The following is a 28000-nucleotide window of genomic DNA, read 5'->3' as shown; positions in this document are numbered from 1 at the left end:
CAATGGGGGAGCCAAGATGACAGGTCAGGTGGGAGATGTTGAGAGTGCACTTGGGGCTTGGTACCTACCAAGAATCATTGAGTGCGAGAAGAACTGACCTGAAAGATAGGATCTTGGCGAAGCTTGCAACCTGGACCCTCCATAGCTGGTTACCACCGACATCACGACGAGGAAGCTCCTGACTATGCGTGGAGGATTTCACCCCAAGTCCAGCACCCTGACACTGTACACTAAGCGGAAGAAGGTGGCAGGGGACTGGTGAGTGTCGGCACCACAGTCGAGGATGAAACGGCTTGTTTTGTTAATCCACACCACGTTTTGGTCTGCGTTTGAGTCCTCCTCTGCAACACATACGGTCTGCCCCAGTCAGACCGTGACAGCACATTTGCAATGTTAATCAAGCTGTAAACTGACTACTTTACATTTTATCAAAGTGTCATATCATCAATGTTGTCCCATGAAATGATGTAAAAAAATATTTACAAAAATGTGAGGGGTGAACTCAATTTCGTGAGATAATGTATATATGAACATGTTTTTTGGTTATGAATCAAGAAGACGAATAATCAAAGAATAATTTTAAAATATGGTTCTACTAAAAAGAGAGAAATCAGAGTTATTTTGATGTGGACGCTGACTGTGAGCACCACCAACCTGTAAATGTTGATTCTCCGTCTAAATCTAGTCAGCCAGTTGTGAGATTTAGTTAATCCAAAACTAATCACCGAATATTTGTTTTCTTCTGTCAGATTTTATTATCCAAAATGGTCATCTTTTATGGACCACATAGAGTCCTAATGTAGCCATAAAGATACAATCACATAAATGTAGTCATAGTCACACAGAGAAAATGTCGAAGCTCACGTCAAAACATGTCACAAATATGTGTGTGTGTGTGTGTGTCTGTGTGTGTGTAAGTGCTAAAATTAAAGTGATGACTGTTTCAGGAGGACAATAGGAGAGAGATGCAGGTAAATAAAAGTTTAGTGCACACACCTTAAACCATGACGATAACTACCATTACTCCACCTGCACATATTTGTCCTCAGGTTCATGTTGGCTGATTATAAAAAGAGGAGATGAAGTCAGAGAACATCACTTTCTTTCACTGCAGTGGACGACTTACAAGCAAAGAAATACTATGTAAGTAACCCTAATATTAAATATATATCTGACATCTACATGTGAATTTAAGATGAATTGATAGATTTATTTCTGGAAATGATCTTTTGGCAACATATGGTGTAATTTAGGCAGCAATTTGTTGTGTTGGGTTGTGTTTATCTTAAAGTTCTGAAGGTTTTTTTATGCTTCTGTTTTTGTTTTGTTTTTTGCTATTACCCTTGATAAATAATATATGACACATTCACACACAGATAGATAGATAGATAGATAGATAGATAGATAGATAGATAGATAGATAGATAGATAGATAGATAGATAGATTTAATGGGTTAGTGATTATATGTCAATATTGGAGTTGATTAACACTATAAACATGAAGTGGTGACTTTTGCTCTGATTTACAGTCAGGAACAATGAGGTCATGATAGTCAGAGCCTTTCCTTCATGATTTCTTAATTTCTTCTTGTTGCTTTTGCGTGTACAAGCACCTCGTTGAGAGATGTGGACTATCACAAAGACAGTACTATAGAAAAAAAATCTATATTTTAAATTATGTAATTGAATAGGAACTTTTTTATATTATGAGTTTTAGATCTCAAACTTCTTTTCAAGATAACTTTAGAAAGCTTAATTAAGGCAATTGTAGGAATAATGCTTTCTTTAAATCATAATAACCCCAGTGAATTTTTATTTTCAGAGACAGGAGCAGAAAAACAGCATCACCATGATCACCAAGATGTTTGTCATCGTTCTTCTTGTTGTTGGTAGGAAAAAAATTAATTTGTCAAAGAATTTCCTATTCATAAAGATGTGGTTAATGTGATGAAATATGAAAATGATGTAAGATTCTCTACACAGCCTGCTGCAACGCAGCGACAACAACGACATCTGCAGCGACAACAACCACAGCTGCTCCAACAACAACCACAACTGCTCCAACAACAACCACAACTGCAGCGACAACAACCACATCTGCAGCGACAACAACCACATCTGCAGCGACAACAACCACAGCTGTTCCAACAACAACCACAGCTACAGGGACAACAACCACAGCTGCTCCAACAACAACCACAGCTGCAGCGACAACAACTACAGCTGCTCCAACAACAACCACAGCTGCACCGACAACAACTACAGCTGCGACAACAACAACCACAGCTGCTCCAACAACAACTACAGTTGCAGCGACAACAACTACAGCTGTTCCAACAACAACCACAGCTGCTCCAACAACAACCACATCTGCTCCAACAACAATCACAGCTGCCCCAACAACAACCACAGCTGTTCCAACGACAACCACAACTGCAGCGACAACAACCACAGCTGCTCCAACAACAACCACAGCTGCGACAACAACAACCACAACTGCAGCGACAACAACCACAGCTGCAGCGACAACAACCACAGCTGCAGGGACAACAACCACAGCTGCTCCAACAACAACCACAGTTGTAGCGACAACAACCACAGCTGCAGGGACAACAACCACAGCTGTTCCAACAACAACCACAACTGCAGCGACAACAACCACAGCTGCTCCAACAACCACAGCTGTTCCAACAACAATCACAACTGCAGCGACAACAACCACAGCTGCTCCAACAACAATCACAACTGCAGCGACAACAACTACAGCTGTTCCAACAACAATCACAACTGCAGCGACAACAACCACAGCTGCTCCAACAACAATCACAACTGCAGCGACAACAACCACAGCTGCTCCAACAACAATCACAACTGCAGCAACAACAACCACAGCTGCTCCAACAACAATCACAACTGCAGCAACAACAACCACAGCTGCTCCAACAACAATCACAACTGCAGCGACAACAACTACAGCTGCTCCAACAACAATCACAACTGCAGCGACAACAACTACAGCTGCTCCAACAACAATCACAACTTCAGCGACAACAACCACAGCTGCTCCAACAACAATCACAACTGCAGCAACAACAACCACAGCTGCTCCAACAACAACCACAGCTGCACCAACAACAACCACAGCTGCTCCAACAACCACAGCTGTTCCAACAACAACCACAGCTACAGGGACAACAACCACAGCTGCTCCAACAACAACCACAGCTGCAGCGACAACAACTACAGCTGCTCCAACAACAATCACAACTTCAGCGACAACAACCACAGCTGCTCCAACAACAATCACAGTTGTAGCGACAACAACCACAGCTGCAGGGACAACAACCACAGCTGTTCCAACAACAACCACAACTGCAGCGACAACAACCACAGCTGCTCCAACAACCACAGCTGTTCCAACAACAACCACAGCTACAGGGACAACAACCACAGCTGCTCCAACAACAACCACAGCTGCAGCGACAACAACTACAGCTGCTCCAACAACAATCACAACTTCAGCGACAACAACCACAGCTGCTCCAACAACAATCACAGTTGTAGCGACAACAACCACAGCTGCAGGGACAACAACCACAGCTGTTCCAACAACAACCACAGCTGCACCGACAACAACTAAAGCTGTTCCAACAACAACCACAGCTGCAGCGAAAACAACCACAGCTGCTCCAACAACAACCACAACTGCACCGACAACAACTACAGCTGCGACAACAACAACCACAGCTGCTCCAACAACAACTACAGTTGCAGCGACAACAACTACAGCTGCACCGACAACAACTACAGCTGCGACAACAACAACCACAGCTGCTCCAACAACAACTACAGTTGCAGCGACAACAACTACAGCTGTTCCAACAACAACCACAGCTGCTCCAACAACAACCACATCTGCTCCAACAACAATCACAGCTGCTCCAACAACAACGACAGCTGCAGGGACAACAACTACAGCTGCGACAACAACAACCACAACTGCAGCGACAACAACCACAGCTGCTCCAACAACAACCACAGCTGCTCCAACAACAACCACAGCTGCAGGGACAACAACCACAGCTGCTCCAACGACAACCACAGTTGTAGCGACAACAACCACATCTGCAGTGACAACAACCACAGCTGTTCCAACAACAACCACAACTGCAGCGACAACAACCACAGCTGCTCCAACAACCACAGCTGTTCCAACAACCACAGCTGCTCCAACAACCACAGCTGTTCCAACAACAACCACAGCTACAGGGACAACAACCACAGCTGCTCCAACAACAACCACAGCTGCTCCAACAACAACTACAGTTGCAGCGACAACAACTACAGCTGTTCCAACAACAACCACAGCTGCTCCAACAACAACTACAGTTGCAGCGACAACAACTACAGCTGTTCCAACAACAACCACAGCTGCTCCAACAACAACCACATCTGCTCCAACAACAACCACAGCTGCTCCAACAACAACCACAACTGCAGCGACAACAACTACAACTGCTCCAACAACAACCACAGCTGCTCCAACAACAACCACAGTTGCAGCGACAACAACCACAGCTGCTCCAACAACAACCACAGTTGCTCCAACAACAACCACAACTGCAGCGACAACAACCACAGCTGCTCCAACAACAACCACAACTGCAGCGACAACAACTACAGCTGCTCCAACAACAACCACAGCTGCTCCAACAACAATCACAACTGCAGCGACAACAACCACAGCTGCTCCAACAACAATCACAACTGCAGCAACAACAACCACAGCTGCTCCAACAACAACCACAGCTGCACCAACAACAACCACAGCTGCAGGGACAACAACCACAGCTGCTCCAACAACAACCACAGCTGCTCCAACAACAACCACAGCTGCATGGACAACAACCACAGCTGCTCCAACAACAACCACAGTTGTAGCGACAACAACCACATCTGCAGTGACAACAACCACAGCTGTTCCAACAACAACCACAACTGCAGCGACAACAACCACAGCTGCTCCAACAACCACAGCTGTTCCAACAACAACCACAGCTACAGGGACAACAACCACAGCTGCTCCAACAACAACCACAGCTGCAGCGACAACAACTACAGCTGCTCCAACAACAACCACAGCTGCACCGACAACAACTAAAGCTGTTCCAACAACAACCACAACTGCACCGACAACAACTACAGCTGCGACAACAACAACCAAAGCTGCTCCAACAACAACTACAGTTGCAGCGACAACAACTACAGCTGCACCGACAACAACTACAGCTGCGACAACAACAACCACAGCTGTTCCAACAACAACCACAGCTGCTCCAACAACAACCACATCTGCTCCAACAACAATCACAGCTGCTCCAACAACAACCACAGCTGCAGGGACAACAACTACAGCTGCGACAACAACAACCACAACTGCAGCGACAACAACCACAGCTGCTCCAACAACAACCACAGCTGCTCCAACAACAACCACAGCTGCAGGGACAACAACCACAGCTGCTCCAACGACAACCACAGTTGTAGCGACAACAACCACATCTGCAGTGACAACAACCACAGCTGTTCCAACAACAACCACAACTGCAGCGACAACAACCACAGCTGCTCCAACAACCACAGCTGTTCCAACAACCACAGCTGCTCCAACAACCACAGCTGTTCCAACAACAACCACAGCTACAGGGACAACAACCACAGCTGCTCCAACAACAACCACAGCTGCTCCAACAACAACTACAGTTGCAGCGACAACAACTACAGCTGTTCCAACAACAACCACAGCTGTTCCAACAACAACCACAGCTACAGGGACAACAACCACAGCTGCTCCAACAACAACCACAGCTGCTCCAACAACAACTACAGTTGCAGCGACAACAACCACAACTGCACCGACAACAACTACAGCTGCGACAACAACAACCACAACTGCAGCGACAACAACCACAGCTGCTCCAACAACAACCACAGCTGCACCAACAACAACCACAGTTGCTCCAACAACAACCACAGCTGCAGGGACAACAACCACAGCTGCTCCAACAACAACCACAGTTGTAGCGACAACAACCACATCTGCAGTGACAACAACCACAGCTGTTCCAACAACAACCACAACTGCAGCGACAACAACCACAGCTGCTCCAACAACCACAGCTGTTCCAACAACCACAGCTGCTCCAACAACCACAGTTGCAGCGACAACAACTACAACTGCTCCAACAACAACAGCAGTTGCAGCGACAACAACCACAGCTGCTCCAACAACAACCACAACTGCAGCGACAACAACTACAGCTGCTCCAACAACAACCACAGCTGCTCCAACAACAACCACAGCTCCTCCAACAACAACCACAGTTGCAGCGACAACAACTACAACTGCTCCAAGAACAACCACAGTTGCTCCAACAACAACCACAGTTGCAGCGACAACAACTACATCTGCCCCAACAACAACCACAACTGCTGCTCCAACAACCACAACTGCAGTTCCAACAACAACAACTACAGCTGCTCCAACAACAACCACAGTTGCAGCGACAACAACCACAGCTGCCGCGACAACAACTACAACTGCTCCAACAACAACCACAGTTGCTCCAACAACAACCACAGTTGCAGCGACAACAACTACAACTGCTCCAACAACAACCACAGTTGCTCCAACAACAACCACAGTTGCAGCGACAACAACTACATCTGCCCCAACAACAACCACAACTGCTCCTCCAACAACCACAACTGCAATTCCAACAACAACAACTACAGCTGCTCCAACAACAACCACAGTTGCTCCAACAACAACTACAACTGTAGCGACAACAACCACAGCTGCTCCAACAACAACCACAGCTGCTCCAACAACAACCACAACTGCAGCGACAACAACTACAGCTGCTCCAACAACAACCACAACTGCAGCGACAACAACCACATCTGCAGCGACAACAACCACATCTGCAGCGACAACAACCACAGCTGCTCCAACAACAACCACAACTGCAGCGACAACAACCACAGCTGCTCCAACAACAACCACAACTGCAGCGACAACAACCACAGCTGTTCCAACAACAACCACAACTGCTCCAACAACAACCACAGCTGCTCCAACAACAACCACAGTTGTTCCAACAACAACCACAACTGCTCCAACAACAACCACAACTGCTCCAACAACAACCACAGCTGTTCCAACAACAACCACAACTGCTCCAACAACAACCACAGCTGTTCCAACAACAACCACAACTGCTCCAACAACAACCACAGCTGCTCCAACAACAACCACAGCTGCTCCAACAACAACCACAACTGCTCCAACAACAACCACAGTTGTTGCGACCACAACCACATCTGCTCGAACAACAACTACAGCTGCTCCAACAACAACCACAGTTGCAGTGACAACAACCACAGCTGTTCCAACAACAACCACAACTGCAGCGACAACAACCACAGCTGCTCCAACAACAATCACAACTGCAGCGGCAACAACTACAGCTGTTCCAACAACAATCACAACTGCAGCGACAACAACTACAGCTGCTTCAACAACAACCACAACCGCAGCAACAACAACAACAACACCAGCAACAACAACCACAACTGTTCCAACAACAACCAAAACTGCCGCGACAACAACTACAGCTGCTTCAACAACCATAACTGCAGCGACAGCAACAACCACCTCCTCTGCTATTCTCAACAACATCAGCTTCCTTACAGTAGTTCTGGCTCTGTCGTCACATGTACTCAGATCATGTTTTTAACATTTCTTAAGTTCACATCCTCCAAATGAAGCAACAAACTGAAGTACCTGTGACCATTTGAAATGTTTAAGTAACCAAATGTTTAATCATATATTTATTCTTATTTATTATGGTTTCATTTATTTATTTATATCTATCAGAGAGAAGTTGTTAAATGTTTTCCTGATGTTTGTGTGTTCCAAACTTGTGTGATCAGAGGACTGATATTAAAAATATAGTGATGTCTACAATCTCAACACTGAGCTTATCATAAATAAAGTCTTTTTGCACTGATTAATAAGTGTCTCCTGACTTTTTAAAGATAAGAATAATTTCTCATAATAATCATTTCTCTACAATAGTCAGTGTTAATACTGAGTTATATTCAGCTTTGTTTATATTTCTGCAAATCACAATAGTTATTTCATCATGTTTCCTGTTGTAAATTAAAGACCCTGCAGTATTTGGAAGATGAGATGAGACGAGATGAGATGCCTTTATTCGTCCCACGAGTGGGAAATTTCAACCTTGAAGCAGAGTCGATTATGAGCTCCCGAAGCTCCTTCTGTGGGGCGAATGCCGCTGGATCCATAACCTGGCGGGTCAATACTGTCACGGCAAATGGGATGAGCCGTGTGGAGAAAAATAAAGGAGGATCCAATTGTAGGCACTCGTGGAGGTGCGAAGGACGTTTATTGTAAAAAATAAAACACAAGTGGAAAACGGCAAACGGAACTAAAGATAATCTGAACTGGGAAAACTAAACTACTAGACATGAACACGAACATGGAGGAGGTTGAGCAGAGGCATATGACGGTAGACAGCAGGGAGAACACGTGGATGAAACACGGTAGATTCACAGACAGACCAGCGACTACAACATAAGAAGACATGACTTAAATACACACAGAAGAACACAAGGAGATTACACACAGGTGGGGAACACAGCTGGAAGTAATTGACGAGATGAGACAAGGGAGGCAAAACTGAATACACTCACATAAAACACGGACCTTCACAATAAAACAGGAAACAGGAAATAACAACACAAAGATGCAGACTAGACACTGAACTAAACATGCAGAAAAATGAGGGCATCGAAACTGAACCTAAGAACTGACCCCTCAACCAGAATGACCTGAAACATAGAATTCTAATAATAATCAACAAAGCACAACAAGAGAATCAGAAAATAATCCATAATACAAAATCAAACCAAAACATCTCAAAATACTGTGTAAAAACTGACCCAGAACCATGACAATTAGTATCCACTCCAGCATCCATTCAGTCTTTATATATGGATTTAATAACGGCTGTTCTAGTGTGTGAGGTGTGTTCACAATGTCACACAGACAATACAAGGCTCAACATGACGACCTGTCCTGAAGATTAAAGTCACGTAAGGTAGAGTTCATTTGAAAAGTAAAATAAATTAAAGCTGCCAGCAGTGATGATGGGGAACTTGCACATCAGCGCACGTTGAAGTGTGCTGCAGTTGAAGTAGGCTGGTGGTCACTTCCTGTCCCGGGAAGACATCGTCTGATATGTCATGTAGTTGTGTGTCCTTTGAAATCCACAACAGAAATCTCACGTACATCGCCTGTTGCTTATTTAATGCTACCAGCAAAGAATCAAGACTTTTCATGAAAACTGAAAAGCTCTGAGCATTAACATCAAGAAGTCACCAAAGATCATGCTACTCCAATTCAGTCTCTAGCAGTTCATTAGAATACAAGGTTTGACTATAGTGAAAACACCACCAAAATTACACTTGACCCAAACATTGACTTGTTGTTGGGTTTACGGCAGCGAGGTCAAACTCATTTTACATCTCCAAACACACTCACCTCATTTTGAGTCTATGTGGGCCAGACCAGTGAAACTCTCCTTTCTGTTAGTGCACAGAAGTTTGACAACACATTTTATCCCTGAGATATCTTAAATAACAAATGAAACAACAACCAGCAGCGAGCAGCAGGGACAATATCCCCGCCTATCCTGGGTAACGCACCTGCCCCCAAGATCCTACGTGTATGTTGCTATGTCAAGAGATGTAATGGCTATAGCGTAATTAAAAAGGAGCAACAAATGGCCGCACAGCACAGCCAGCTAAGATAAAATCAGATAGAAAAGATAGATCTTTATTGTCACTGTTACAACAACAATGAAAGGCAGTTTGGCATCTCTCCATTAGCAGTATGTAGATTCTTTACATTAAAATTACTTTAGAATAAAAGATAAAAGACACACAGCTATATACATTTGTATACAAGTTATATATGCTGTAAGGTGCCATATAAAGGCACCCCCCCCCCAAGACCCTGCCTGTGTGAATAATGTGTTGTCACAGGAAGCCTCGAGAGGAGAAGGCATGGGATGGCCAGGAGGTAGAGGACTACCCTCAGAAAGAGAGCGCTAGTAAGCACCCCTATTTCCTAAATCCTACCACAGGGAGAGTGGAGCACTCCCTGGCTACCTGTTGGACTTCCCAAGACTACACACAGATCCCAGGCTGGTGTAAGTTTGAGATAAGTCCCTGCAAACATCCACCCAAACTGTATCAACTGCACCCCATCCTCCCTCACCCCCTTGTGGCCCAACGGGCACTCAGGAGCCCCAGAGACAGACCGGATGTGGGTCAAGACGTGTTATTATTTGTGTTGTAGATGCCTCAGTTGAAGATCTAGGGACTTTTTCCAGTTCATAATGTACATACGTGTGTGTTGTGATATTAGTTTTGTTGTGTTGTTGCCTAACAGAATCTCCATTTTCCTACATCATGTTGTATCACAACATAGAAATGCATCATCACAGAACTGAAGGTCACACAGGACAGGTTTTCGTGTGACGTGTTGTCTCCTGTTTGACGGATATGTGGCATTCCTCAGTGAAGGCTCAACCATCTCAAGTACATGCTGGGAAATGCTTTAAGCTGTTTTTGGACCTCAGTACAGAAACAATGAATGTTAATTCTCAACATCTGTTAACGCACAGGAGACTAAACTATGAGGTGTGGCTGCAAGTTTATGCAACTAGAAGCAGCTTCAATAACCACACCTCTTATGACTGATTGTGCGACAGAGAAAGGCCGGGATCAAACCTGCTCAGCTATATTTTATAAACTGCTGTGTGTGCTGCTGTTCATATGCATATCTCCAAAGAACTAAAAGAAAATCCATGTGTTGGAATAACTTCAGAATAAATTAATGAACAAATCTGCATCAATTAATTTCCAGAGTTGCACCAGATCAGCAAGATTCATAAAACAAGTTCAACAAAGCAGAAATATGTTGTGTATATATATATATATATAAATCCCTGACCTGTGTTACAGTATAAGACACTTACTGGGCATCTGTGGTACTATTATTTTAACTGTGTTGATAATATGTGGTTTATTGCAGCTGCACTTTTTTTACTCTTTATCATGCTGCTGTTACAGAAAAAAATAAACCCTCGTGCGATCAGTGAAGGATGTGTATATCTAAAGTCTTTACAAATAAACTATTTACATAAAGTGACTGATTCACACTGGTGTTGTTTTAGGCTCAAAGAAATAAAAGTTTACACCTTTAAGGACTGTAAGCATCCTTTACTCTCACTTTTTGATACCTGTGTATATTTGAAGATTTGAAGGTGCAAAAGATGAACCCAGTCAGGTCTGAAAAGTGAACATAATGCTGAAATGCATTAAACCTGCATTTTTAATCATGGCCAGCGGTACTCGGTGGCTATATTCAATTTATTACAGCACAAGTGTGTAAGTGTCTTTTAGTCGGGTCTCACCTTGTGTCTCTGATAACTGAGGAATGACTTCCTGCATTAAGTGTTGCAAGAAGAAAATGAAAGCAAGCTCCCAACTCGCAAGAATGCCTTTAAAACTGACTTCTTATTTCCATTGATGAAAACTTCTTCATTTCAAGTAAATGAACCAGTAATATTTAGAATGTGTGTAAAAGAAAAGACAAAAAAGAGAGAAATCAGAGTTATTTTGATGTGGACGCTGACTGCCCACCGAGCACCACCAACCTGTAAATGTTGATTCTCCGTCTAAATCTAGTCAGCCAGTTGTGAGATTTAGTTAATCCAAAACTAATCACCGAATATTTGTTTTCTTCTGTCAGATTTTATTATCCAAAATGGTCATCTTTTATGGACCACATAGAGTCCTAATGTAGCCATAAAGATACAATCACATAAATGTAGTCATAGTCACACAGAGAAAATGTCGAAGCTCACGTCAAAACATGTCACAAATATGTGTGTGTGTGTGTGTGTGTGTGTGTCTGTGTGTGTGTAAGTGCTAAAATTAAAGTGATGACTGTTTCAGGAGGACAATAGGAGAGAGATGCAGGTAAATAAAAGTTTAGTGCACACACCTTAAACCATGACGATAACTACCATTACTCCACCTGCACATATTTGTCCTCAGGTTCATGTTGGCTGATTATAAAAAGAGGAGATGAAGTCAGAGAACATCACTTTCTTTCACTGCAGTGGACGACTTACAAGCAAAGAAATACTATGTAAGTAACCCTAATATTAAATATATATCTGACATCTACATGTGAATTTAAGATGAACTGATAGATTTATTTCTGGAAATGATCTTTTGGCAACATATGGTGTAATTTAGGCAGCAATTTGTTGTGTTGGGTTGTGTTTATCTTAAAGTTCTGAAGGTTTTTTTATGCTTCTGTTTTTGTTTTGTTTTTTGCTATTACCCTTGATAAATAATATATGACACATTCACACACAGATAGATAGATAGATAGATAGATAGATAGATAGATAGATAGATAGATAGGTAGATAGATAGATAGATAGATAGATAGATAGATAGATAGATAGATAGATAGATAGTGTCGAGAAGGGAAATTATTTTACTGCTATTGTTAAATAATTGTCATCATTACTATTGCATTAATAATAAAATCTGGAGTTTATATTGCATTCAGGGGTTAAACAGTGTCTCTTTCAGAAAGACTGAGTTGCAGGCTGACAGGAAGTTGTATGCAGAAGTGAAAGCAGATAGTTATTTTGAGCCGCAGGCTAAGACGAGGCTTTAACAATGTAACAGATAGCTTTAAGAAGGCCTTAAGCAGTTATGACTATTTTATACACAATGCATATCTGTGCTTATTAAAGAGTTGGAGCTCGGTCAATTAATTGGGGGTCGGAAGCTTTGTTCGGCGCGATGTTCGGACAATCTATTGTGCAAGTGACTTGGAGCCATAGAAGGAATTGCAATACATGCTTACAAAACACTTATATATCAGATCATTTTATATTAAGGTTTTAGTAGAGGTTCTTGGTTAAAACATTTATTTAGTAGAAGACATACACATAGTCTCAGTGAGCTTCTGGTCTGGTAAAAGGTCAGAAGTGCAACAGGTGAATTGAGAAAGAGCATTTGAGGACGAGACACAGACAGTAGGTGAAGAGGTGACACAAAGAGCATGTGAGGTCGTGACACACACACATAGAGTTAAATTTATTTAGAGGAACCGTCCTTGTTGTCTCGGCAAGAAAGAGGAACAATTCATTTTAAGATAAGAACGGAAAGTACCAAGCCATGAAAATAGAAGATGATTTTCTAGGTGAAAAGTCATGATGATGTTGATCTGATCTATGTATAAAATGTACCGGTGACGCATGAAGGGGCGTCAGTAAACAAACCCTGATGCTATAAAATATCTGTTCATGCTTTGATTAAGTCGAAGACTACTTCCTGTCTGCGTACAGAGTTGTCTTCCCACACGTGTGTTCATTAAAATCATCGTTTGACTTCACCCGGCCGGATCGGTGTGGTTATTCTTCGATCACCTCTTGTACCCTTCCTCAATACTGAATCTTAACATTTGGGGGCTCGTCCGGTTATTGAGGAGGGAGAGTTGGAGGTTTAGACGGAGAAATCCGGGGTCTTAGGTGGTCTGACGGGCAGACATGAATTCCAGTGGTCTAAGTGAGTGGGCATAAGCCGGCTTATCCAAAAGGTAAGGCACTACCTGTTGAATTATTTCCAAAGTGTGCCAAATTGGATATGATAAAATTTAAGTCTACTCACTGAAGTTACTGGTGGATGTCTGTTTTGATTTTGATGAGAATGTCATGACAGTACTGAGGATTTAAAGCAGTTGGACTGCTGGAAAGGATTTAATGCGGTTAGACCGCGGGAAGCAGTTGGACTGCTGGAAATGATTTTAGTATGTTAGGGAATTTGGTTATTTTTTGGTTATAAGGTTGGACCTGCTTCAGTTATACACTTGTTTTGGGTGTTGATTGTTGTTTCAAAGTATTATAAATTATTTTAGAACGGAACCGAGGGGGTTCTAGGAAGCGCAGAGCCCGGAGGTTACGCTCCCTCCTTGTCGTGGACGCGCGACATTGACCTCTCGGCGAAGAGGGATAGTTCAGTGTGGTTTAACTGTGGGGTACAGGGCAGCCTGGAATTAAACTAGGAGTTAGTCTCCTTACCGTTTGGAACGGTACCTGCGCTTTTTTGGACAGGAGAAGTTGGTCTTCGGGCGTGTAACTTTAACTTAACACTTCGAGGTAAGCCTTGGCTGTGAAATGCCAAAAATAGAGCTTCAGGCAAAGTTTGGGTTGGTTGACGCTTTTAAATTGAGTTAGGGACTTTAGAGAGGAGGCCAGAAACTGTTGGACAGATACTGGTTAATTGATTACAAAAAAGTTGGACTTTTATCGGTTAGACCGTTAACTTAAATTTTTCAAAATTCGGTAGGTGTTAAAAGGCATAAAATCTGTGCAGTTGTAAATATAAGACGTCTTTGTGAATATAAAATAATAGATCTCTGTGTGAAAGGAGTCTGAGGCAATGCTGGAGCTATTTTTAGACGGTGTGTGTGTGAGTGAAAATGCAAATGAGTAAGCAGTGAACTGTTTAAGCCACAGTTGGTTTTACAAATACTGCTGCAAACAGTGTTGAGTGTGTGTTTCAAATGCCATTTATGTTTATTAGAGGACTATAAATAAAGTTTTGAGTTGCCGTAGTGGATGTATAGTAATTGACTGAGTTTGGATGTAGATAGATAAATATATTGAGTGCACTGTGTATATTTAAGACTAACACATCACTTTCAGTAGTAACTTTTCTCCAGCATTAGTTGCTGGTGGGTTTATTTTTTCAATTTCTTGTGTGAATGCGGTGACTAGAAGGTTTTGAATGATGAATAAAGGTGTGAGAGGTATTTCTTGGGTGATGTAAAGTAGGATGTTTTAAAGTTTGAAAGTGTTTTTAATTTGAGAGAGGCATGAGTGATGTTATAAGAGTTTGAGTTTCTTTTTCTTTCAGTTTAAAACACATAAGTACATACACTTGGTACACCTGTTTACTCTTTGACTTTATTAAAACAAACGGTGTATTTGAGTTTGAATTTCAGTAATTGTATGTTGATATGGTAATTTAGTTTTATGTTAGGTGAAGGAGATGTCCATCTCTGCGTCTTGCAGGATCGAAAGTGAAAGTTGAAGGTTGTGATGTGAATGCTGTGAGTACTCGATTTGAATGATTCTGTGTGAGGTGTACAAAATACTAAATAATAATAACACTATGAAAGTTGATAGTAGAGTGAGTGCAAGGTGATGTGTGAACAGAGGAAGTCTGAGAGAGAAGTGTGTGCGTAGGCAAAATGCAGAGTGTGTGCGTGAAATAAGGGAGTATTGTTTTTACATCAAGGTTTAGTAGAACTAAAGTAGAACGTTACAAACAAACAGATAAATAAAGTAAAATGAAGAGAGAAAATAACTGACAATTACATTAATGAATAGAAAACACACATACACAAAGTGCCATAGGTGAAATTATTCTAGGAAGGAGTCAGAAGTAAGATAGTTTAATATAAGATGCAATGAAGGAAGCAGCTTACATTCCTTTAATTCCCAGAGCCAGTGTGTTCCCTCCCCTGCCCACTTGGGCCCCGTATCAGGCGAGTATGGAAGGCTGGATAGCCCATGACGGGTAAGATCCCACCTCGAAACCCTGGGACAACCTAAGGCAGGCACAGTCACGATTACTCTCGGCTTCAGTAAGAAGACGGGTCCTGACGGGTAAGGCCGCTGGGCTAGGGTGGAGGTGGAAAGTGGCAAGTGGAGCCCTACCTTCTGGCTGAGGACAAGGAATGCTGCTATTTAAGGTAGGAAATCAGAATTTGGGTTAGTAAATTTGGGGAGGAGAAAATTGACTGTTTAAAGGCAAAATTATGAAGGAGTCTGACACACTGCAAAAGCACCATATGCAAATTCACACACACAAACAGAAAATGCATTAAACTTATAAAGACAAGACAAGCTCATCGAGATTGATGCATAGATACAGACTAAACTTGGCTAAGAACACAAACATATGCAATGAAGAACAGCTTGCTATTTTGTATGAATGATACAATGGTGTGAATGTTTAATAAAATACATTTGAGTTTGTAATTGAGGAATAGAAGAAGCCATATGACAAAGGGAGTTATGAAAACAAAAAAGGGATTAAAGTAGTTTTATAAAGAGTGACTTAGGAGTGCTCTCGTACTGAGTGATCAACACTAGTGATCACTGTTGGAAGAAATAAAATGATTTAATGAGTTGGGAATGTTTAAACATATGTTTCTGTTGTTACAGCTTCTTGAGAGATGACTCAGTATGCAAATTAGCTGGAGTGTGTGGTGACGAAGGAACTTCCTGAGTGTGTGTGTGACTGTGACTTTCAGGAAAAGGAAGCATAGCAGAGACGAGAAGTGCAGATTGGGGTAGGGAATTTATAGTTTAGTGATTATATGATGTTGTAAGGGGTCTTATGCTGAATTTAAGAGCATAAGGGGGTGATTTTTGTGTGCAAATTATGTGGTGGCAAGACTTGGGTGTTTAAGGTTGTTGAGGTTGTTGTGGTGAGGGGTTGATTCTGTCAGTTAGGTTGTTGTTGTTATTTTTGTTTTTAATAGAGGGAGTTTTAGGAAACATGGACATGTCTAAAATTGGGCCCATTATTTTGTAACAGTGCACTTAAAGAAAACCTGTCAGGTGATTTTGTTTTGTTTTTATGAGCTAACAATCAGCTCTATTTTTCATTTTTGTTTTAAGCAGGCCTGCAACAGCGCTGAAAATTCTCGGGGAGAGCAAATATAAGGGGGCTTTCCAGATTACAATTGGCTGAGGAGAGCTACCTGTGGGGACTGATCAAGGTCGTAAGTCCCTGTAAAAAGGATTTTATGCGAGTCAATCCAGTCCAAAAGCATAAAGAAATATTTTCCTATGGAAAATAAAAAATGACTGAGCTCATTTTGCTGAGGGTGGAGAATCTGACGCGGGAAGCTCCACCATTAGCAAATATATGGTGTGACTGGATGAAGGTGAGGATGAATAAATGTGGATAAACAATTTGCTTTTACCAGAAAAATTTTTGTTTTGTTGACTGGGGTTAGATTATGGGATTATAGTATATTGTTGGGAGAATGCCAAATGCTAAAGGGGAAATATTTTTTTGATGTAACTCAGTTATCATTAATTGAAGAAACACATGACTGATAACTGTTCTGTTTTAAGTTTATTTTTATGACATAGATTGGATCATGAGTGGGGAAACTGAGCATTTTTAAGTTTTGTATAGTATCTTGACACATGAAATGTATCAAGATAAAGGGGGGTTTAGGGTTTAATAATTTAATTGTTTAATAATTTAGGATCATTTTAGGACCTTTTGGGTTTTTGATCAGTTGGATATGGTAAAACTGAAACTGTTATTTTAAGTTAAGGTTAAAGGATTAAAAGTGAACTTGTCACGGTTTGCGAGGCAAGCCGTGTGGAGTTGTAGAAAAGGACCCAAAAGGCGGCAGCTCTGGTGCAGGTGAATATTTATTCTGGGGGAAACATGGAATAAACACAAAGAGAGACGAGAGCTCATAAATAGACAGAGGGGCACAAGGGGGTAAGAGTCACAAAGGGAAAAAATACTTAGGGAACACCACAACAGGACACCTCAGAAAACCTGGCCTAAATAAGGAGCGAAAATACAAGGAACCAAGAATGCTGGGCCAACATGGCCCAGGACCATGACAGAACTGAATCCTGTTTAGAAGATACAATGCTGGTTTTTCAAAGCTGTGAATAAATCTTAGAGGGAAAATTAGTGAGGGTTGAAGGGGTAGAACAGGTTTGATTTCTTTTTTGATTTTTAGAAGAAGTGGTTATAATGTAGGCGTACACATACAGATATTACATAGGTTTATCTTTAGGATAAAGGGGGAGCTTCTACGTAGAAATGATTTTTATACATATTGCATTTTGTGCTTTTAAAGGAGTTGTGGCTCAAATTTGTCTCTGGAGGGTCACGAGCCTTTGGCTAGCGCTATGATTAGCCAATCTACTGTGAGGATAATATGAGTTCATGAAGGATTGCACACGCTTACAGACACAGAGTTAAGAAACACACATGACAGTATTGATTCCAGGCAAAAGGCCTTAAATTCATTTAGCTTTTAACTGAACTTAAAGAAGGACCAAAGAGGAAGGAAAGCATATGTTTTGGTTAAGTCTGATACATTAGAATTAGAAGGTATTGTTACATTAAAAGGAGCAAAATGAAATAAAAAGGCTATACCAAAACAGGTGATAACATAGGAAATGTGAGGTTTTAAAATGAAGTTAGTGTTAACACATAGGAGTTGTTTCAAGGCAGCATTTAGCTATGATGAAATGTATACAGGAGTAATTGCTTATATGCTTAAACTTAATTGATTAAAGTGGTTGTTTTCTTTTAGAGTAGAGGAACTTGCAGCAGCGACAATTTGTGCACAGGATGTTGATGATCAGATAAGGGAAAAATAGAGCGAGCAACTGGACGTGAAAGCAGGGCTTAAAGAGTTTAAAGTGATGAGGAACGTTGAAGAATATACATAAATACAAGTCAATAAGTTAAGAGCATAATTAGGATCATGCTTTTGATTAAAGAGTCCCAAAAAGGATAAGTTAGGGAGATGCAGGAAAAGGTGTTTTGTTTCCTTTGCAGAAGATCGATCTCGGCGACCACAGGAGGGGCGAGGATCCTGGAGATCTCGAGGTTCGAGACCACCAGAGAAGGGTCTGCGTGAGGACACAATGTATTGTGACCTCTGGTGTTCCAGAGGTCATGAGAGGGAGTGTCGAGAAGGGAAATTATTTTACTGCTATTGTTAAATAATTGTCATCATTACCATTGCATTAATAATAAAATCTGGAGTTTATATTGCATTCAGGGGTTAAACAGTGTCTCTTTCAGAAAGACTGAGTTGCAGGCTGACAGGAAGTTGTATGCAGAAGTGAAAGCAGATAGTTATTTTGAGCCGCAGGCTAAGACGAGGCTTTAACAATGTAACAGATAGCTTTAAGAAGGCCTTAAGCAGTTATGACTATTTTATACACAATGCATATCTGTGCTTATTAAAGAGTTGGAGCTCGGTCAATTAATTGGGGGTCGGAAGCTTTGTTCGGCGCGATGTTCGGACAATCTATTGTGCAAGTGACTTGGAGCCATAGAAGGAATTGCAATACATGCTTACAAAACACTTATATATCAGATCATTTTATATTAAGGTTTTAGTAGAGGTTCTTGGTTAAAACATTTATTTAGTAGAAGACATACACATAGTCTCAGTGAGCTTCTGGTCTGGTAAAAGGTCAGAAGTGCAACAGGTGAATTGAGAAAGAGCATTTGAGGACGAGACACAGACAGTAGGTGAAGAGGTGACACAAAGAGCATGTGAGGTCGTGACACACACACATAGAGTTAAATTTATTTAGAGGAACCGTCCTTGTTGTCTCGGCAAGAAAGAGGAACAATTCATTTTAAGATAAGAACGGAAAGTACCAAGCCATGAAAATAGAAGATGATTTTCTAGGTGAAAAGTCATGATGATGTTGATCTGATCTATGTATAAAATGTACCGGTGACGCATGAAGGGGCGTCAGTAAACAAACCCTGATGCTATAAAATATCTGTTCATGCTTTGATTAAGTCGAAGACTACTTCCTGTCTGCGTACAGAGTTGTCTTCCCACACGTGTGTTCATTAAAATCATCGTTTGACTTCACCCGGCCGGATCGGTGTGGTTATTCTTCGATCACCTCTTGTACCCTTCCTCAATACTGAATCTTAACAATAGATAGATAGATAGATAGATAGATAGATAGATTTAATGGGTTAGTGATTATATGTCAATATTGGAGTTGATTAACACTATAAACATGAAGTGGTGACTTTTGCTCTGATTTACAGTCAGGAACAATGAGGTCATGATAGTCAGAGCCTTTCCTTCATGATTTCTTAATTTCTTCTTGTTGCTTTTGCGTGTACATTCATGATTTCTTAATTTCTTCTTGTTGCTTTTGCGTGTACAAGCACCTCGTTGAGAGATGTGGACTATCACAAAGACAGTACTATAGAAAAAAAATCTATATTTTAAATTATGTAATTGAATAGGAACTTTTTTATATTATGAGTTTTAGATCTCAAACTTCTTTTCAAGATAACTTTAGAAAGCTTAATTAAGGCAATTGTAGGAATAATGCTTTCTTTAAATCATAATAACCCCAGTGAATTTTTATTTTCAGAGACAGGAGCAGAAAAACAGCATCACCATGATCGCCAAGATGTTTGTCATCGTTCTTCTTGTTGTTGGTAGGAAAAAAATTAATTTGTCAAAGAATTTCCTATTCATAAAGATGTGGTTAATGTGATGAAATATGAAAATGATGTAAGATTCTCTACACAGCCTGCTGCAACGCAGCGACAACAACGACATCTGCAGCGACAACAACCACAGCTGCTCCAACAACAACCACAACTGCTCCAACAACAACCACAACTGCAGCGACAACAACCACATCTGCAGCGACAACAACCACATCTGCAGCGACAACAACAACAGCTGTTCCAACAACAACCACAGCTACAGGGACAAAAACCACAGCTGCTCCAACAACAACCACAGCTGCAGCGACAACAACTACAGCTGCTCCAACAACAACCACAGCTGCACCGACAACAACTACAGCTGTTCCAACAACAACCACAGCTGCAGCAAAAACAACTACAGCTGCACCGACAACAACTACAGCTGCGACAACAACAACCACATCTGCTCCAACAACAATCACAGCTGCCCCAACAACAACCACAGCTGCTCCAACAACAACCAGAGCTGCACCGACAACAACTACAGCTGCGACAACAACAACCACAACTGCAGCGACAACAACCACAGCTGCTCCAACAACAACCACAGCTGCACCAACAACAACCACAGCTGCTCCAACGACAACCACAGTTGTAGCGACAACAACGACATCTGCAGCGACAACAACCACAGCTGCTCCAACAACAACCACAACTGCTCCAACAACAACCACAACTGCAGCGACAACAACCACATCTGCAGCGACAACAACCACATCTGCAGCGACAACAACCACAGCTGTTCCAACAACAACCACAGCTACAGGGACAACAACCACAGCTGCTCCAACAACAACCACAGCTGCAGCGACAACAACTACAGCTGCTCCAACAACAACCACAGCTGCACCGACAACAACTACAGCTGCGACAACAACAACCACAGCTGCTCCAACAACAACTACAGTTGCAGCGACAACAACTACAGCTGTTCCAACAACAACCACAGCTGCTCCAACAACAATCACAGCTGCCCCAACAACAACCACAGCTGCACCGACAACAACTACAGCTGCGACAACAACAACCACAACTGCAGCGACAACAACCACAGCTGCTCCAACAACAACCACAGCTGCACCAACAACAACCACAGCTGCTCCAACGACAACCACAGTTGTAGCGACAACAACGACATCTGCAGCGACAACAACCACAGCTGCTCCAACAACAACCACAACTGCTCCAACAACAACCACAACTGCAGCGACAACAACCACATCTGCAGCGACAACAACCACATCTGCAGCGACAACAACCACAGCTGCTCCAACAACAACCACAGCTGCAGCGACAACAACTACAGCTGCTCCAACAACAACCACAGCTGCACCGACAACAACTACAGCTGCGACAACAACAACCACAGCTGCTCCAACAACAACTACAGTTGCAGCGACAACAACTACAGCTGTTCCAACAACAACCACAGCTGCTCCAACAACAATCACAGCTGCCCCAACAACAACCACAGCTGTTCCAACGACAACCACAACTGCAGCGACAACAACCACAGCTGCTCCAACAACAACCACAGCTGCGACAACAACAACCACAACTGCAGCGACAACAACCACAGCTGCAGCGACAACAACCACAGCTGCAGGGACAACAACCACAGCTGCTCCAACAACAACCACAGTTGTAGCGACAACAACCACAGCTGCAGGGACAACAACCACAGCTGTTCCAACAACAACCACAACTGCAGCGACAACAACCACAGCTGCTCCAACAACCACAGCTGTTCCAACAACAATCACAACTGCAGTGACAACAACCACAGCTGTTCCAACAACAACCACAACTGCAGCGACAACAACCACAGCTGCTCCAACAACCACAGCTGTTCCAACAACAATCACAACTGCAGCGACAACAACCACAGCTGCTCCAACAACAATCACAACTGCAGCGACAACAACTACAGCTGCTCCAACAACAATCACAACTGCAGCAACAACAACCACAGCTGCTCCAACAACAATCACAACTGCAGCAACAACAACCACAGCTGCTCCAACAACAATCACAACTGCAGCGACAACAACTACAGCTGCTCCAACAACAATCACAACTGCAGCGACAACAACTACAGCTGCTCCAACAACAATCACAACTGCAGCGACAACAACCACAGCTGCTCCAACAACAATCACAACTGCAGCAACAACAACCACAGCTGCTCCAACAACAACCACAGCTGCTCCAACAACCACAGCTGTTCCAACAACCACAGCTGCTCCAACAACCACAGCTGTTCCAACAACAACCACAGCTACAGGGACAACAACCACAGCTGCTCCAACAACAACCACAGCTGCACCGACAACAACTAAAGCTGTTCCAACAACAACCACAACTGCACCGACAACAACTACAGCTGCGACAACAACAACCACAGCTGCTCCAACAACAACTACAGTTACAGCGACAACAACTACAGCTGCACCGACAACAACTACAGCTGCGACAACAACAACCACAGCTGCTCCAACAACAACTACAGTTGCAGCGACAACAACTACAGCTGTTCCAACAACAACCACAGCTGCTCCAACAACAACCACATCTGCTCCAACAACAATCACAGCTGCTCCAACAACAACCACAGCTGCAGGGACAACAACTACAGCTGCGACAACAACAACCACAACTGCATCGACAACAACCACAGCTGCTCCAACAACAACCACAGCTGCTCCAACAACAACCACAGCTGCAGGGACAACAACCACAGCTGCTCCAACGACAACCACAGTTGTAGCGACAACAACCACATCTGCAGTGACAACAACCACAGCTGCTCCAACAACAATCACAACTGCAGCGGCAACATCTACAGCTGTTCCAACAACAATCACAACTGCAGCGACAACAACTACAGCTGCTTCAACAACAACCACAACCGCAGCAACAACAACAACAACACCAGCAACAACAACCACAACTGTTCCAACAACAACCAAAACTGCCGCGACAACAACTACAGCTGCTTCAACAACCATAACTGCAGCGACAGCAACAACCACCTCCTCTGCTATTCTCAACAACATCAGCTTCCTTACAGTAGTTCTGGCTCTGTCGTCACATGTACTCAGATCATGTTTTTAACATTTCTTAAGTTCACATCCTCCAAATGAAGCAACAAACTGAAGTACCTGTGACCATTTGAAATGTTTAAGTAACCAAATGTTTAATCATATATTTATTCTTATTTATTATGGTTTTATTTATTTATTTATATCTATCAGAGAGAAGTTGTTAAATGTTTTCCTGATGTTTGTGTGTTCCAAACTTGTGTGATCAGAGGACTGATATTAAAAATATAGTGATGGCTACAATCTCAACACTGAGCTTATCATAAATAAAGTCTTTTTGCACTGATTAATAAGTGTCTCCTGACTTTTTAAAGATGAGAATAATTTCTCATAATAATCATTTCTCTACAATAGTCAGTGTTAATACTGAGTTATATTCAGCTTTGTTTATATTTCTGCAAATCACAATAGTTATTTCATCATGTTTCCTGTTGTAAATTAAAGACCCTGCAGTATTTGGAAGATGAGATGAGACGAGATGAGATGCCTTTATTAGTCCCACGAGTGGGAAATTTCAACCTTGAAGCAGAGTCGATTATGAGCTCCCGAAGCTCCTTCTGTGGGGCGAATGCCGCTGGATCCATAACCTGGCGGGTCAATACTGTCACGGCAAATGGGATGAGCCGTGTGGAGAAAAATAAAGGAGGATCCAATTGTAGGCACTCGTGGAGGTGCGAAGGACGTTTATTGTAAAAAATAAAACACAAGTGGAAAACGGCAAACGGAACTAAAGATAATCTGAACTGGGAAAACTAAACTACTAGACATGAACACGAACATGGAGGAGGTTGAGCAGAGGCATATGACGGTAGACAGCAGGGAGAACACGTGGATGAAACACGGTAGATTCACAGACAGACCAGCGACTACAACATAAGAAGACATGACTTAAATACACACAGAAGAACACAAGGAGATTACACACAGGTGGGGAACACAGCTGGAAGTAATTGACGAGATGAGACAAGGGAGGCAAAACTGAATACACTCACATAAAACACGGACCTTCACAATAAAACAGGAAACAGGAAATAACAACACAAAGACGCAGACTAGACACTGAACTAAACATGCAGAAAAATGAGGGCATCGAAACTGAACCTAAGAACTGACCCCTCAACCAGAATGACCTGAAACATAGAATTCTAATAATAATCAACAAAGCACAACAAGAGAATCAGAAAATAATCCATAATACAAAATCAAACCAAAACATCTCAAAATACTGTGTCAAAACTGACCCAGAACCATGACAATTAGTATCCACTCCAGCATCCATTCAGTCTTTATATATGGATTTAATAACGGCTGTTCTAGTGTGTGAGGTGTGTTCACAATGTCACACAGACAATACAAGGCTCAACATGACGACCTGTCCTGAAGATTAAAGTCACGTAAGGTAGAGTTCATTTGAAAAGTAAAATAAATTAAAGCTGCCAGCAGTGATGATGGGGAACTTGCACATCAGCGCACGTTGAAGTGTGCTGCAGTTGAAGTAGGCTGGTGGTCACTTCCTGTCCCGGGAAGACATCGTCTGATATGTCATGTAGTTGTGTGTCCTTTGAAATCCACAACAGAAATCTCACGTACATCGCCTGTTGCTTATTTAATGCTACCAGCAAAGAATCAAGACTTTTCATGAAAACTGAAAAGCTCTGAGCATTAACATCAAGAAGTCACCAAAGATCATGCTACTCCAATTCAGTCTCTAGCAGTTCATTAGAATACAAGGTTTGACTATAGTGAAAACACCACCAAAATTACACTTGACCCAAACATTGACTTGTTGTTGGGTTTACGGCAGCGAGGTCAAACTCATTTTACATCTCCAAACACACTCACCTCATTTTGAGTCTATGTGGGCCAGACCAGTGAAACTCTCCTTTCTGTTAGTGCACAGAAGTTTGACAACACATTTTATCCCTGAGATATCTTAAATAACAAATGAAACAACAACCAGCAGCGAGCAGCAGGGACAATATCCCCGCCTATCCTGGGTAACGCACCTGCCCCCAAGATCCTACGTGTATGTTGCTATGTCAAGAGATGTAATGGCTATAGCGTAATTAAAAAGGAGCAACAAATGGCCGCACAGCACAGCCAGCTAAGATAAAATCAGATAGAAAAGATAGATCTTTATTGTCACTGTTACAACAACAATGAAAGGCAGTTTGGCATCTCTCCATTAGCAGTATGTAGATTCTTTACATTAAAATTACTTTAGAATAAAAGATAAAAGACACACAGCTATATACATTTGTATACAAGTTATATATGCTGTAAGGTGCCATATAAAGGCACCCCCCCCCCCCAAGACCCTGCCTGTGTGAATAATGTGTTGTCACAGGAAGCCTCGAGAGGAGAAGGCATGGGATGGCCAGGAGGTAGAGGACTACCCTCAGAAAGAGAGCGCTAGTAAGCACCCCTATTTCCTAAATCCTACCACAGGGAGAGTGGAGCACTCCCTGGCTACCTGTTGGACTTCCCAAGACTACACACAGATCCCAGGCTGGTGTAAGTTTGAGATAAGTCCCTGCAAACATCCACCCAAACTGTATCAACTGCACCCCATCCTCCCTCACCCCCTTGTGGCCCAACGGGCACTCAGGAGCCCCAGAGACAGACCGGATGTGGGTCAAGACGTGTTATTATTTGTGTTGTAGATGCCTCAGTTGAAGATCTAGGGACTTTTTCCAGTTCATAATGTACATACGTGTGTGTTGTGATATTAGTTTTGTTGTGTTGTTGCCTAACAGAATCTCCATTTTCCTACATCATGTTGTATCACAACATAGAAATGCATCATCACAGAACTGAAGGTCACACAGGACAGGTTTTCGTGTGACGTGTTGTCTCCTGTTTGACGGATATGTGGCATTCCTCAGTGAAGGCTCAACCATCTCAAGTACATGCTGGGAAATGCTTTAAGCTGTTTTTGGACCTCAGTACAGAAACAATGAATGTTAATTCTCAACATCTGTTAACGCACAGGAGACTAAACTATGAGGTGTGGCTGCAAGTTTATGCAACTAGAAGCAGCTTCAATAACCACACCTCTTATGACTGATTGTGCGACAGAGAAAGGCCGGGATCAAACCTGCTCAGCTATATTTTATAAACTGCTGTGTGTGCTGCTGTTCATATGCATATCTCCAAAGAACTAAAAGAAAATCCATGTGTTGGAATAACTTCAGAATAAATTAATGAACAAATCTGCATCAATTAATTTCCAGAGTTGCACCAGATCAGCAAGATTCATAAAACAAGTTCAACAAAGCAGAAATATGTTGTGTATATATATATATATATAAATCCCTGACCTGTGTTACAGTATAAGACACTTACTGGGCATCTGTGGTACTATTATTTTAACTGTGTTGATAATATGTGGTTTATTGCAGCTGCACTTTTTTTACTCTTTATCATGCTGCTGTTACAGAAAAAAATAAACCCTCGTGCGATCAATGAAGGATGTGTATATCTAAAGTCTTTACAAATAAACTATTTACATAAAGTGACTGATTCACACTGGTGTTGTTTTAGGCTCAAAGAAATAAAAGTTTACACCTTTAAGGACTGTAAGCATCCTTTACTCTCACTTTTTGATACCTGTGTATATTTGAAGATTTGAAGGTGCAAAAGATGAACCCAGTCAGGTCTGAAAAGTGAACATAATGCTGAAATGCATTAAACCTGCATTTTTAATCATGGCCAGCGGTACTCGGTGGCTATATTCAATTTATTACAGCACAAGTGTGTAAGTGTCTTTTAGTCGGGTCTCACCTTGTGTCTCTGATAACTGAGGAATGACTTCCTGCATTAAGTGTTGCAAGAAGAAAATGAAAGCAAGCTCCCAACTCGCAAGAATGCCTTTAAAACTGACTTCTTATTTCCATTGATGAAAACTTCTTCATTTCAAGTAAATGAACCAGTAATATTTAGAATGTGTGTAAAAGAAAAGACAAAAAAGAGAGAAATCAGAGTTATTTTGATGTGGACGCTGACTGCCCACCGAGCACCACCAACCTGTAAATGTTGATTCTCCGTCTAAATCTAGTCAGCCAGTTGTGAGATTTAGTTAATCCAAAACTAATCACCGAATATTTGTTTTCTTCTGTCAGATTTTATTATCCAAAATGGTCATCTTTTATGGACCACATAGAGTCCTAATGTAGCCATAAAGATACAATCACATAAATGTAGTCATAGTCACACAGAGAAAATGTCGAAGCTCACGTCAAAACATGTCACAAATATGTGTGTGTGTGTGTGTGTGTGTGTGTCTGTGTGTGTGTAAGTGCTAAAATTAAAGTGATGACTGTTTCAGGAGGACAATAGGAGAGAGATGCAGGTAAATAAAAGTTTAGTGCACACACCTTAAACCATGACGATAACTACCA

The 28000-nt window shown here is 42.0% G+C and overlaps 1 protein-coding gene across 1 annotated transcript; it reads left to right on the top strand.

Moving 5' to 3' along the window:
* Positions 1-16: 16 nt before the first annotated feature.
* Positions 17-27269, top strand: LOC309699095 (uncharacterized protein; the record flags this gene model as incomplete). Its single annotated transcript, XM_082521949.1, has 6 exons — positions 17-23; positions 1823-1889; positions 1984-2960; positions 20376-20442; positions 20537-22101; positions 27226-27269. The coding sequence occupies 6 exons, from the start codon at positions 17-19 to the stop codon at positions 27267-27269; spliced, it is 2727 nt and encodes a 908-aa protein (XP_082378075.1).
* Positions 27270-28000: the final 731 nt, after the last annotated feature.

The sequence above is a fragment of the Aulonocara stuartgranti genome (genome assembly GCF_965226115.1).
Source record: "Aulonocara stuartgranti genome assembly, chromosome: 22".
NCBI lineage: Eukaryota > Metazoa > Chordata > Actinopteri > Cichliformes > Cichlidae > Aulonocara > Aulonocara stuartgranti.
Note: the sequence above shows the minus strand (reverse complement) of the source record. Positions and strands in the feature narration are given on the sequence as shown.